The sequence below is a fragment of the Mastigoproctus giganteus genome, chromosome 2, assembly GCF_048544385.1.
Source record: "Mastigoproctus giganteus isolate SK-2022 chromosome 2, ASM4854438v1, whole genome shotgun sequence".
NCBI classification, from domain to species: domain Eukaryota; kingdom Metazoa; phylum Arthropoda; class Arachnida; order Uropygi; family Thelyphonidae; genus Mastigoproctus; species Mastigoproctus giganteus.
The window spans coordinates 26952376-26966683 of record NC_143576.1 but is presented as its reverse complement, the minus strand read 5'-3'; the positions used below and the strand labels follow the sequence as shown (position 1 = coordinate 26966683).

The following is a 14308-nucleotide window of genomic DNA, read 5'->3' as shown; positions in this document are numbered from 1 at the left end:
TAAAATTATGAAACGTACAATAAACGTAGAACATCAGCAGTAATCGTCACGCTTCCTAATAATTTTTTTTTTTTAAATTGAACCTCTACCTAATGTTATTGGATATCGCTGGCGTTGATTTTATTATTTTGAAAACGTCAACAGAAAGTGAAGTGTCAAAATTTAAACATGAATGAAGGTGGTAAATGTACATACCACCTTTATAGATGTTTAAAATGGCAGCTAAGTGAAATCAGGCAATGATTAGGTTACACCATTTTTTTCTAAACCTGTATACTAAATTGTCAAGACAGAAAAAATTTGACTGACTAACCATCAAGACAGGGAAAAAATTTGTGGCTGAGAGAGAGGATATATGATGTGAATGCTTGTCACATGAAATATCATCTCACAAAGGAATTTTAAAGGCATTTATTTAAGGTTTCAACTTTAACATTAAGTATTAGAATCAATAACTGCCTGATACCTGGAGTGATAGAGAGTTCGCAGATAGCTCATCCTTTTGCTCATACATTAATCTAATATTAAAAAGAAGCTTTTTCTATTTGTAATATTAGATTGGTAAGACAGTAACTAACAGCCATTGGTCTATAATTAATGGTCATCTTATAGACTGATGTAATTTCCCCTGTTTTTATACCAACATATGAAAAATTTGGATCAAATATATGAAAAGAACTCGTTTTAATTAAAATAAAATGCATGTTTTGCAGCGGCAGCAGTGCACTTCGCAATTCTTTTTTTAAAATTAATATACAAGTATTCTCACAAGGATTCTAACCAAACAGCATGATTTTTCTGTTTAGAGCTTACCTTACCCATGATTTGCAATAGCAAACATGACAACTTGATTAAAAGTATAGCGATCATGACTATAACGAACAAAGTGGGACAAATTTTCAGCAACTACGTTTGCAATTTTCTTTTGCAACTTTCATGAAAATAACATACAAGAAAGAAAGGATTTACGCTATTTGTGAAGGGATAATAATATCACTCTTTTCAAGAAAGGTCAGAGTGGCAGTGGGAAGCACTCAAATACCAATGAAATCAGTACATGGACTACACCATCATGTGCGCTGGCAAGTTAGCCTCAAACATTCACTGGACTAATGGGCTTTCGTTCCTGCACCCAACTGCATCAAATCATTTCACATTAATTTTATTGGGTGATATGCTTATCGATAAATGATTATTCGATTTTATTCCTTTCATGCTTATTCGATAAATGATTATTCCTTTCATGCTTATTCGATAAATAATTATTTGATTTTATTCTTTGCATGCCTCAGCACATTCTATTAAATGGATAAATTATCATAAACGGTCTGCATTTTAAGAAAAATTCTCAGGTGTTTTACTACTGAGAAGAAATCTGAACTATATTTCTAATGGAAATGTGAGAGTTACTTGAAAGTTTCTCTATCGCGCCAGATTTTTTTTACAAAAAAATAAAATAAAATAAGAAAAACAAGGAAATATTGGTGAAGGTGCTTCTTGTTTATTTTGTATTTTTACAGACTTTATAGTTAGCTTATTTATTTTTATATAAAAAAAAATACGTAAAAAACATAAATGTCCTCCTGTCAAGAACAAATGGCAAACAACTGAATTTCTTATGCACTACACTGGGTTAAACTTGCTCCTTTTTGACTTCCTCACGCAGATAGTTTTGATGGTTGGTCCGCTTTTTTAGCATCCAGCAGTAGTCGACCATCATATTGACATTCCATCTCCCTTGGTACCTTTTATCCATTTCTTTTATATCTTGATGGAATCTTTCTCCCTGCCCTTCATTTAAACAACTTATATTTTCTGGAATAAATTATCATAAACTTGAAATGAGAGTATAGTAACTGTACCTTAACACTCATACCGTAGCTTAGTTTTCTTAACTTCTCCAGCATGTCACTCACGATCCTCTCATAATCTGAGTGTTTACTCTTTCCCAATAAATGGGTACTACTTTTAAAGACAGTCCAAGCGTCTATTTCAGTTTGGTTTAGAGATTCTTCAAACACAGTCTGGCAGCAGCTTGCGGATTTAAGTCCAACAAAAATTCCTTTTTTTTTATTTATTTATTTTTTTCGTATGTACGCGATGGGAATTTTTATTTATTTATTCAGTTTATTGCTTTTTACAAATACCCTTAGAACAGCATGCAAGCTAGAAGGTTGCAAATAATAAATAGTCATTGATTATTTTATTGTAATTACAGAAAGTAATTACAATAAAATAATCAATGACAGTATTGATAAATAGAAATATGTACAATTGATATTTTACATTCACATAAATATAAGGAATTGGATCATTTAGATAGGAGAGTTCATTGGTTCCTCGGAACAACGGAAAAAAAAAAAACACAGTTGGTTCTTTCTTACTAGACGTCTCCAAGGGGTTAGGCGTGGCTCATGCTGGAAATATATTGTTATATTGTTCAGGAAGGAAAGGTTGTTCAGTTTCATTCTTAATGGAAACCGAGAATTCTGTTTGCTTCTGTAACGGAATCTGGGACCACTTGGACAATGGACTCTTTTTCCATTCGAGAGGCATCCGCTAGAGGTCAGCAGCTGACATCCGGAACACAGCATTCCTGAGATGTATGATTAATTGGTCTGGACCTTTCTTTTACCAATCTCGATCTGGCAGTTGTTGGGCAGGATGGTGTACACGCAATGCAAAACCTCAGTCTGGTAGTTCTTTTCTTTTATGAAATCGGTCACAGTCAATGTCCAGGATGAGGAATATACCTATAGTATTGGAAGGGAACATGCGGTCTGCAGATTTTATCCTGTCCTGGGTGATGCACTGTAGTTTGGCTATGTCGACAGGGGTCTGCTGGAAGTTGGGTGGTGAAAGACAATCTCAGCCATGCTAGGGATTTCTATCTTTTTGCTGATTAGTTTTGAGAGGGTAGAAATGTTCATTTTGATTATTATCAGTTGCCAGGGTACCCAATCTAGATTTGCTTGAAGGGTACTTCTAGAGGTGGTAAACGTGTTTCCTAGGTAGCGGTTTAGCCACCTCAGGATCCAGTATTCCACAGTCAGGAACCTCCTGAGATTTTCTACTGGCGGGGAAGACCATACAGGGGAGGCATAAAGAGCGATGGGAGCGACACATCTCACCACATAGCGTGTTACGAGATTAGAACTTCGTATCCCTGTCAGTTCCTGTTTAACACGCCACAGAGCCCCAGGGGTTTTATTTCTTGCCTCTGCGAGGTGAGGGGCAAAGGTGAGTTTTTCATCCCATATCATACCAAGGTCTTTGTATTATTGCACTCTTTGAACGGGATGTCCATTGAGGAAAACACTGATATCATTTCAGCTTACAGCTAACTTAATTGAAACTATTTTCTCCTTAATTCAAGGCTTGGGCAACCTGTTTCATTAAATGCAGCTTTATATGCAGAGAGGGTAACAGTACTCTGCTTCGATTTAATAGCGGCTCATCTTTAAATGTTCCTTGAATTTGGTGTAAGAGATAAAATGTCTTGGTGGCCACACTTTACTTTCCCAATGTTTTCTTCTTTCTCGACTATCCCATTCGCACAGAAAGCAAGGCACTTTTGTGTAACCAAGTTGTTGGCCTAGTAGCAGCCCAATAACTTTAAAATCTCCACACACTAGCCAACCATGATCCTTGCACTGAATATTTTTTTTAAAAAGAAGCTTATGTGTGCTGAATGGGCTACAGAAATGGATGCATATTTTTTCAGTTCTGAAGAACTGTTTTGAGCCTCTGCTTCGGTGAGTCAATAAATTGCTTCCACTCCATTGGCTGGTTGAAATTTACAAAAAACTACACAATTGCAGGAATGTTGTTATCATTGAGAGTTCTTTGGAAATAATAGTGAAACAATTCTTTTCCACTATGTCTATACCAGCAAATTCTTGGATTTTAGTCTTGACCCAGAAACCTCTACAGACCCTTTTGGGTAGACTAAAACTCTCGCAAGATCGTTGCGTTCACTGTGTGCAAACAGCTGTGCTCCACAGTTGCGAGTTTCTTCGTCAAAATAGTTAATATCATCCCTCTATAACACAAATGTCAGATTCGGGAGCCGACAGCATATGTTCAAGAATAACTGGTGAAAGAGGCACCAGTTATTCAGGGTCCATGGAGTACTGGTCTCCCAGATGATGTAATATTGTTGGGGTACACATTTGGTTGGTTGGTTGTTTTAGGATTTTATGGCGCATTACGGGGTACACAGAACTGTTTATTCTTTGTTTTATAAACTACTACATTTACGGAACAAAACGAGCAGCCAACAATATGAACTGGAGTTTCACCTCCATACCATGGGAATGACAAACGTCACGGCTTTCTTTTTTACCACATTTCCACAATCGCAACCACATTCCACAATCGGCACATGTACGGTGCACTTTAGGGGGTCACAAATTTTATCTTGGTCACTTGGCTGTTCGTTTGTTTGGGTTTTATTGGCGCATTTGGTCACCTGGCTTGTGACATATAATTTTTTTTACAAATGATGTTATATCCTGCTTTTGTTTCGCCACAACATGGTTACCATGGTTGTGTGAAAAATACAAATTTAATAAAATATATTTGGATTGTTCACACAACCACAAGCTGCCATTATCAAAAACACGAAATAAGAAAATCACGTTAGAAGTAGAAACTAGTTTGCACGACTGCACCTGAAAACAACTGAATGCAAAAGAAACACTTCACGAGTTTGTAAAGCTACCCGACTTTCAGATCTCGAGATGTTTAAAAACGTCTATCCCTGTCAATCACAAGGGAAGTAGTATGCATATTGTGTATACATGGAATATGTATCTAAAGAAAACAATTCTTACTGTTTGTAAAAAAAGAATAATAATAAAAACTGTTCGTGAAACGGTTAGATTTGTAGAATTAGCACAAAAAAGTACACCAAAAAATACCATCAATTTGGAAACATCAAAATTTGTGCAGAGCAGTTACGAAAGACAGTTAATTTATCTCCCATCTTAGGTGCAATATGTGCGGCTGTCATTGTTGCGGTTTACATTTCGTTCACACAGTTTTCGTTTATCCATCCTGCCCCATTTGACCGATATCAGAGGGGATAAAAATAGTTCTACTCATACGTAAATACAAGACAGAAGAATCAAATAGGCCCCTTATAAGATGGATATGGAAAATTCACAGGCAACTAATAACGAAGTTTTAGATGAATAGATATATTGCAACGATCTTTATGACTGATTGTAATTTCAATTAGAAAGAAACAACAGAGCTGTAAAATAAAGGGTATAACAATCTCTGAGAATAGTTTTTTGGAAAGGACAGATTAATAAAATGTAGAATAGCATTCAGAAATCAACCAGCAGGTACACGAAGTGAAAATATTTAAAAATTCCGACGATTTTAGTACCGGATGTGGTACTGGGGAATTGTACGTAATATCCATATTGCGAGAATGAAATCCTAAGTTGCTACAAAAATGTACGGTGTACTGTTAATTGGGCGGACGGAATTGGTTACCAAGGTACTAGGGCCGTGCAAATGGGGGTACACTGAATGCACCGCACCAGGCTCCCCGAATAGGGCTCCAATCGAGGGAGCCATCAAAGTCTCAACAAAAATAAACGTGACCCCTTAACCTCTTTTGCATCCGGGCTCCCAAGTATCTTTGCACGGCCCTGCAAGGTACAGTTACAATAAGTATGTAAATCCTTCTGGCAACGATGGGACTGTATCCGGATATAAAAAGGAATTTTTTTTTTTTCACAAAAGTAATAAATAATGATGGTTTGCAATACTAAAATCATGGAATCTAACAAAAACTGGATGATTATCTTGTAGGAATGGGAAATAGCATGAATATTCTGTTTTGTTTGAATTATTACTGTTATTATTATTTTGTTTATTTATTTTGGTTCCTACAGAAAAAGTTAATTTTCTTGCATCTTTTTTTTTTTTTTTTTTTTTTTGTTAGTTGTAGGCGCATTGGCTTCTGTAGCCATAATGCACCTCCCAAAGTTTTTGCATTTTACTCTAATCCAAGCCCGAGGCGGGATTCGAACCCGCGACCTTTGGGTTACAACCTCTTCAATGGGCTTAAAAGCTATCTCACCGACAGAGCAATCAAGATAAAAGCTCCCTACACAGAATTAGAAAGAAAAATATACAGAGGGTGCCCACAGAGGTCAGTACTTGGACCAACAATGTGGAACCTCCTGATGAATCAGTTTCTAACCAAGGATCTGGAAGGGGGTCCGCTCACAAGCCTTCGCGGGCACAACTGGAAATACTGGCAAACCGCGCTGTGCAAATTTTCCAAGACTGGGCTGCACACCATTTACTACAAATCTGACTGAAGAAGACCAACTCAATACTCTTAAAGGGAACACTGAACATCCGAAGACCACCCCAAATTAAAATTGGCACTAGAACAATAAGGCTCAGCACAGAGCTCAAATACCTGGGCGTCATCTTGGATACCCGTTTAACCTTCAAACCGCACCTAAACTACATAAGAAGAAAAATAAGAAACTGCGCTGCCTAATTAATAAACAGAATTGCCCAAAGAGACTGGGGATTGAAACAGAGAACGATGATGTTTTATTATAAAGCAGCCTTCTTACCAATCGCGACATACGCAGCTGGTGCCTGGTACAAAAAGGCCAGCACAGCTGCAAACCTAAAAATACTTGATTCCATACATAGAATCATGCTACTCACTGCTGCTACTTGCGCCTGCAGCACAAAGTGTAAAGTGTATTCGTGTCAAACGGCACCAGGGGTTTTCCCCCATCCCCGCGTAGTATACATTGTCATGTGAAACAGAACACTGTTGAGGCCAGAGATTTAAAAGTGTATGGATATTGTACATGTGTACTGTCGTGTACCGTTGTTCATCTGGTCATTTAGCCGCTGGGACCCCTACTGAGGCCCAACGTTGTCCACACTTGGCCCCGTGGAGGCAGACCAGGTACACCAGTATTACAATTATTTACTCTGGCAGGCCCTGCCACCTAATTTCCTGAGGCCGACCGGGCTAGCCGAGTGGGTAAAGTACCTGCCCGGCAACCCAAAGGTCGCGGGTTCGATTCCCGCCTCGGGCTTGGATCAAAGTACTGCAAAAACCTTGGGAGGTGCAATATGGCCACAGAAGCCGATGCGCCAACAACTACCAAATCAAAAAAAAAAAAAAAAAAATTTCCTGAGATTTCAGTGGCTAGGGCCCATGTAAAAAAAAAAAAAAAAAAAATGGAGTAGACAATAGAGGTTTAGGTAAGGCCGAGATAGGTTTTAAATGAAGGTTAGGTTAATTTTTCATATTGAAGTTTAGCAGCTTGCAGTGGGACATTTACGGTCCATAAAGGTAGAGTGGGGGAAGATTGAAGATTGCGGGGAACAGGTAGAAGTATGGGAACGAAAGAGAAGGCGATCCCAGGAGTGTCAGTGGAGCAAGCCCCACCAGGGAGAAAAGGGGGCAGGGGAGGGGATGAGACAGAGGCCCATCTCTTCCCCATCCCTGCCTAGCGATGGGGTTTTAAAAGTGAACTGGGAAAACGTGCCCAGTTCAGAACGCCAGGCGACGTGCTGCAGCAGAGTTGCTGTGGTCATGTGGTCCAGTCGTTGCGTCGCACATGGGAGAAAGAGTCCCGTCCAGAGAGAGAGAGATCATTGTCTAGTAGGAGTCCGCATATATGGTGTCGGATCGTCTATCATTTGCGATGGATGTTCAATCCTAGGAGAGAGAATGAGGTCCCACCATAACGGCCATAGTCTGGTTCAGTTTGGATGCTCATGTGCAGGGAGCCCTGGGTAACGGCGTGCATTATTGATTGCAATTTGTGTTCTCTTTCTTGCAAATAAGTCTTGTGCAATTTGGCGAGCGCACTATATTCATCGAAGCTGTCCAGAAGATGGTGTTCCCGATCCTCAGGTAAGTTAGTCTGGTGATTAGGATTCCACGTAGGTCGTCGTACAGTGGACATTGGTGCATCAAATGTTGCCAGCTCTCGCGTTCGCCACATGGACAATGTGGATCCTCCACAAGCCGAAAGGCTGCAAGTTTTTCATTGAAAGGTCCGTGACCCGTCAGGAGGTAAGTGGAGTACAGTCCTGGGTGGAGCCAAGGCAGTGATTTAGGGTACACTTTGTGTATGTCCGGAAGAAATTTCCTTGTCACTTCTCCTTTGGTGCTGTTTGTCCAGCAGGTTTGCCATTCTTGTTTTAGATGCCCCAATAATCGGGTCTTTTCTGTCTTTCTGTCATTTGTAGGTTCGATAGTGTACCCCATGAATGTGACGGGCATCCCTTTAGATAGGTAGTATGACAGGCCACACCTGACAATCTCCAGGTCCAGCGGGAGAACCCCCGCCAGCACCTGGAACGCATGCGTACTGACAGTCCTGCATGCGCGGGTTATTGTTAGAAGGATTGATCTCTGGATTGAATCAAGAATTATTTTATTTACGGCCATGGCTGTCTTGTGGAACCAGATTGGAGCAGCATATGAGACTGCTGTTATAAATGTAGCCTTATAGTAGAGAGAGAGAGAGTGTTCGCTTTTTCAGGCCCCAGTCACGGGGCAACCAGTGCAGAGTAGTTTCTAATTTTTATTCTTAGTTGCTTGAGATGAGGTTGGAAGGAGAGATTGTTGTCAAGGATGACACCTAGATATTTCATTTGGGTGGTAAGCTTTATCGTTTTTCCTTTTATTTTAATTTGCGGAGGTCTTCTGATATTTAATGATCCTTTGAGAAGGATCGACGTTGTTTTTGTCGGTTCAATTTGTAGGAAGTTTTCTTCTGCCCATTGTTATAGGATCTCTAGGGCATGGTTTGCCTGTATCTCCAGTTGGGCTCTGGAGTTTGCCGCCACCATCAGTGCAAGGTCATCTGCGAAGGCTTGACACTTTACTTCCCCCACGTTGGTGTCAAGGAAGTCGTCGTGCAGCACAGTGAGCACACACGCTCTGCAAGTCATCGCTGGAACCCTCCCCTTAGATCAAGAGGTGGTGAGGAGAGGCATCCTCCACGAACTCGCTAAAGGCAATGCTTGTACACACCTTGACTTCAACGGAGATCCAGGAAATAACCACATTGCGGAAAAAAGAGGACTCCAGACCCACTTGCTGCAGCCGTGGCAGGCAAAATGGGATGTCTTCATCAAAGGTCGGATAACAAAGAAATTCTTTCCAAATGTGGATAGATTCCAACCTAAATTACCAACCTGGTACGCACCTGGTCTGTTTGTGACGTGCCTACTCACAGGACATGGTGCCTTAAACGCCAAACTAACAACTCTGAGAATAATTGAAAATCCAAATTGTACTTGTGGCAATTCAGAAACTTGGTCGCACCTAATGTTTGATTGCCACCAATACGACGAAATCCGCTGCCAGCTGGTGACAAGACTACAACTTTCACCGAAGGACCAGGAGCAATTCATCCTGGACGATGAAGAACCATATATGGAATTCACTGAATCTGTACAGAAACTGTTTGACAGACGCCGAGCCACACTGGCCCAACTAGCAAATAACAACACAACTGGAAACTAAATGGAGTGACAAATGCAGAAAGACCCGCAGACCAAAACGGTAGAGGAACAAGTAAGAAAAGGCAATTAAGAATGGAACAAACAATATAAGCAAAAAGGGCAAATATAATCTGCAAAAGGGCCACAATATAATCTGCAAAAGGGCCACACGGACCTGAAACATGCAGCTTCGCTGCCATCAAGCCTCGGTGGGGATCAGAATCGAGCACCAGACTCGATTTCTTTCCAACTCTACCAGGGCGGGGAGGAGCCACCTTGTCTCCCCCCCCCTTTTCCTGTCTGGTGAGGTATGGGCATGCCTCACTGACCAACTGGGGGCACCTCTATCGCTCCCATACTTCTATCTTTACCCCCTAGTCTTCTGTCTCCCCTCCTACTCTATCTATATACAACGCGAACGCCCCACACACTAAATTTAACAACACTCAAAATAATCTTCGCCCAGTCTCGGTCTATCCACCTACGTAATATCTAACCCCCCAGCGGTGTGTACGGGCATACAACGTATAATAAGTCTACTGAGTTCCTGGTCTGCCTCCACGGGGCGAAGGTGGGGCAACGTTGGGCTCCAGCAGGGGTCCAGCGGCTAAATGACCAGATGATCAATGGTACACGACATTACACATGTACAATACCCACACACTTTTAAACCTCTGGAATTCCCAGCAAACTGGTACACTCACAATGAAAGCAACGCGGAGATGGGTGAAATCCCTGGTGTCTTATGATATCAATATACCTTACACCTTACACCTTTGGATTGCCATGCAGGCTGTTTACCCACCTGGCTAGCCGGTCGGCCAATTTTCTTGCATCATCCGGCCTTTCTAATACTAAATCATGTTTCACTAACTTAGTTAGCTGTTCTGACAGAGTCTCTCATGAGCAGGATGTAGGAATAATTTCGACTTCATTTACATGAGAGGTTGCTGTTATAAGCTGGAACAGGTTGAAATCACGTAAAATCCATACATGGATCGCAAAATGACTGCAGGATAGGAGGCAGGTGGTTGTAATTAATGATTACTCTACAAACTGGGCTAATATTCGAACGAGGTATCCCCCAAGGATCGATTCTGGAACCACTGTTGTTTTTGATTTTCATGAATGACATAGATGGGATACAGGGCGTGACGTCAAAATTTGCAGGTGATGTGAAGATTGGTAGATCAAGACGACTTAGACTTAAATGATGGTTAAAAAAGTGGCAGCTGTGCATTAGTGCAAAATGCAAGGTCTTGCAGTTGGAGAACAGTATTTCCAAAACAACTTATACACTTGGTGGGTTTAAATTAAAGACAGTAGAGGAAGAAAGGGATTTTGGGAGTTACGATAAGGTCGGACATGAAGTTCGTCGAGCACTGCAGACAAGTGGCAAGGAAGGCCCATGGTGTCCTATCGATAATTTATCGAATATTTGCTTGTAGAGATAGGGAGGTCATAATCCCACTGTATAATGAAATTGTAAGATCGCACTGGTATACTTGTTCAAGTATGGGAACCGCACCTAAGAAAAAAAACACATTAAGCTTGTTGAAAGGGTCCAAAGACGGGCTACGCCTCTGGTGAGATCGGCAAATAGCGCGTCCGTATGAGGAAGAACTGCGAATATGTGGACTACACAATCTGGTAACTAGTCATCTCAGAACAGACTTTATTGAGGTGTATAACGCTCTGAAACGAGAAAGTAAAATGAATGAGGGTGAAATTTTCGCTGTTATAAATGATTGCAGAACTAGGTGTCATAAATTAAAATTTAGGGATACAGAGTTAAGAAGTTTAGACTGGACTGCAGGAAGCTTTCTTTTAGATAGCAAATCATTACTTAATGAAATAAGCTGCCTCAATGGCTAGCGACTTTGAGAAATTCAAAGGTCAGCTCGATAGATGCCTACGCGAGGAGGTGGTAAAATTTTATTTTACTTTATTATTTATTTTTTATTATTATTATCGTAGTACTGTAAAAGTCTCAAGACTTCCTTACACAATATGGCTAATACTAATACGAAACACTGAACATGACGAAAATTATTCGAAATTTCAATATTGTAATTGTTAAAATACATAACAATATGTATAAGTTTAACATTAACAAAAGTATTTGCTAATTCCTTTGAAAGATCTAAACAGCTGTCCGAAATCTTTGCTTTCTGTTTTAAGAAACCTTCGAGGAGCAAGTGCGAAAGGAAATTGCATACCGGGAAGAAATCGCTAAACAACTCCAGATAGTAAGGGGTAAGTTACTATTAAATTCAGTTTTAAACAGTAAAATTTTATTTTATCTCATGACCTTGGTTACTTTATGATTGTTTGTTGCTCATCTCACTGTTCTAACTCTTGCCAAGTCAGCTGTTTTTATAAAGCAACCTATGTTTTACATGAATGGCATTTAGTAGAACTAAATTTTAGCTGAAATATTGTTCTTACACCACCTAAAATATACACTTTATATAAAAAGCAGCACAGAATGGACGGAATACATTTCAGCTCGAATATGTATAATGTCGGCACGTGAACATAGTGGATTTTAACCCGATAACCTGACATTAAATCAAGTCGAAATGAATATCATCAATTCATACTGCCTTTCTGCTAATTCTATGTAGTGTAAGTGTGATTTTCCAGATAAAAGTTTGCTATCTATCTATACATTAAAAAAGTTTTCCTCCTAGCGATATTTATTCGAGCCAATGGGAGAAGAGAGCGTGGCAATTACGCCACTACAAATGCGCTTACATTGTTGTTGTCGTCCATGGAAAGAACTTCCTCCATAACGTTCACCAACCTCGTGCACGTGCTTTACTGTCTAATACACGACCACGTCCGGCATCATTTGATGTTTTTTGTAATGTCAGCTGATGAAGGGACCCGATATAGTTTGTATATTTGTAAATAGTTTATTATTTTGTAAATATTTTAAATATTTGTATAGTTTGTAAATATTTCAGTTAAATATTTCAGTCCTGCTCTTTCAGATGCAACAATATTCGTTACAATTATTGTTATAACGTTGTAAATATTTGTTATAATTATTGTTCATGTTTATTAACGTAACATTTTTTCAAAATATATTGAGTAGTCGGTGTATCGACAGCCCTGATTCCTTCTGAGATACCTGTGAAAATTTATGCCATGAAATCAAAGGCAAAGAACCGCTAACATAAAAAAAAGTATCATGTTTGTTTTTGTGTCAGAACTGGCAACCAAGACAAATCATTGATCCCCATTATGACTGTCATCCCTGTACTGAAAATTTAAGGCAATGGGTTAATGGAAGACGAAAATCCTTAGCCTATGGTGTGGCGTGAACCCACAGACAAAGCATCGGACTGCTATTTTTGCACTAACACAATTACAGGATACAACCCCAAAAACAAAGCTGCAATACAATATCCAAATCTGCTATTAACTATTCGTTTCCCCCACAACACTGATGGTAGTAGTAGTATTGGCAAATGATCTAAGAAAGAAATCTTATATAGCATCACTCAAAATAAAAAAAATAAAAAAAAATACACGCTTCACTTATCCATACTCTCAAAGAATTTGTCTAGTTCTTCCTTGAATTTATTCAAACTATCCACTTCCACAACAACACATGGAAACCTATTCCAACAATCAACTACAAGCTGGTGGCGCCTCCGTAGCCAGGTGGGCAGGAGCAGCAGTGCGTAGCACACGCTTCTTGATTAGACCGGGGTTCGAACCCGTGACCACCAAATACGGAAGATGCGGAAAGGTCAGGGAATGACCACCGCATATCCCCGGAGCAATATGGCCTTAATTGCTAATGCTCCTAAAAAAAAAACGAAATAATAACAATAAATAATAAAATAACTACACGGTGGCTGAAGGCAAACTTCCGCACATCAATCCTGCAACCATCCTTCCTCAAATTCAATAATGCCCGCTCCTGTGTAGTCTCAGCAAGAGGAAGAATACCATTTATATTCAGTTTATTCAATCCATTCAAGGCCTCCTTAAACACCTCAATCGGATCACACCGCAGGTTCCCTGACTACAGATGGTGCAATTTGCAGAACTGAAGCCTTTCTGGGTAAAAGTACCCTTTCATCTCATTTCACTAACCTGGTTGCCTTTCTATGCGCCCGATCCAGCAGATCTACATCTATGCTAAAGCGAGGAATCCAGACCTATATACAATACTCAAGATGCAGACTAACCGTGCCTTGTACAAAAGGATAATCACCTCCTTAGCCCTGCAGCGAAGTTTCTGTATCACTGACAAAACCCTATGAGCTGTCCTAGCAGCATATCTACACTGTCAGAGAATTTCATATCTGACTGCACAATTACCCCATAGGTCTTTTTCATTTTTCACTACCCTTGGTGTAGTACGCACAGTTGATAAGTTACTCTGTGATTACTGCTACCCATATACAGCACCTTGCATTTGTCAATGTTAAACATCAACTGCCATTTTTCAAACCCATCCACCCAATTTTCCTACAACTTGTTGCAGTACCTCACTCTGATTACTGTTGTGAACCATCCTGCCAACCTTTGTATCATCTGCAAACTTAGACATTAAGTCTTCATCAATATCATTAATAAATATTGAAAACAACAATGGGTCCAGCACTGAATCCTGGGGGACTCCACTAATAACATTAGTCCATGAAGAGCAGTGCCCACTGATAACCCCTCTCTCTCTCTCTCTCTCTCTCTCTCTCTCTCTGTGTGTGTGTGTGTGTGTGTGTGTGTGTGTGTGTGTGTGTGTGTGTGTGTGTGTGTGTGTGTGTGTGTGTGT

At 40.0% G+C, this 14308-nt stretch overlaps 1 protein-coding gene across 1 annotated transcript in view; it reads left to right on the top strand.

Annotated features, from left to right (window-relative positions):
- fuss (SKI family transcriptional corepressor fussel) overlaps positions 1–14308 on the top strand; it is a 224193-nt gene that overhangs the window by 143328 nt on the left and 66557 nt on the right. The window contains exon 7 of the mRNA XM_090389915.1: positions 11698–11772. Coding sequence (XP_090246041.1) covers positions 11698–11772 — 75 coding nt within the window. The remainder of the gene's footprint in view (positions 1–11697; positions 11773–14308) is intronic.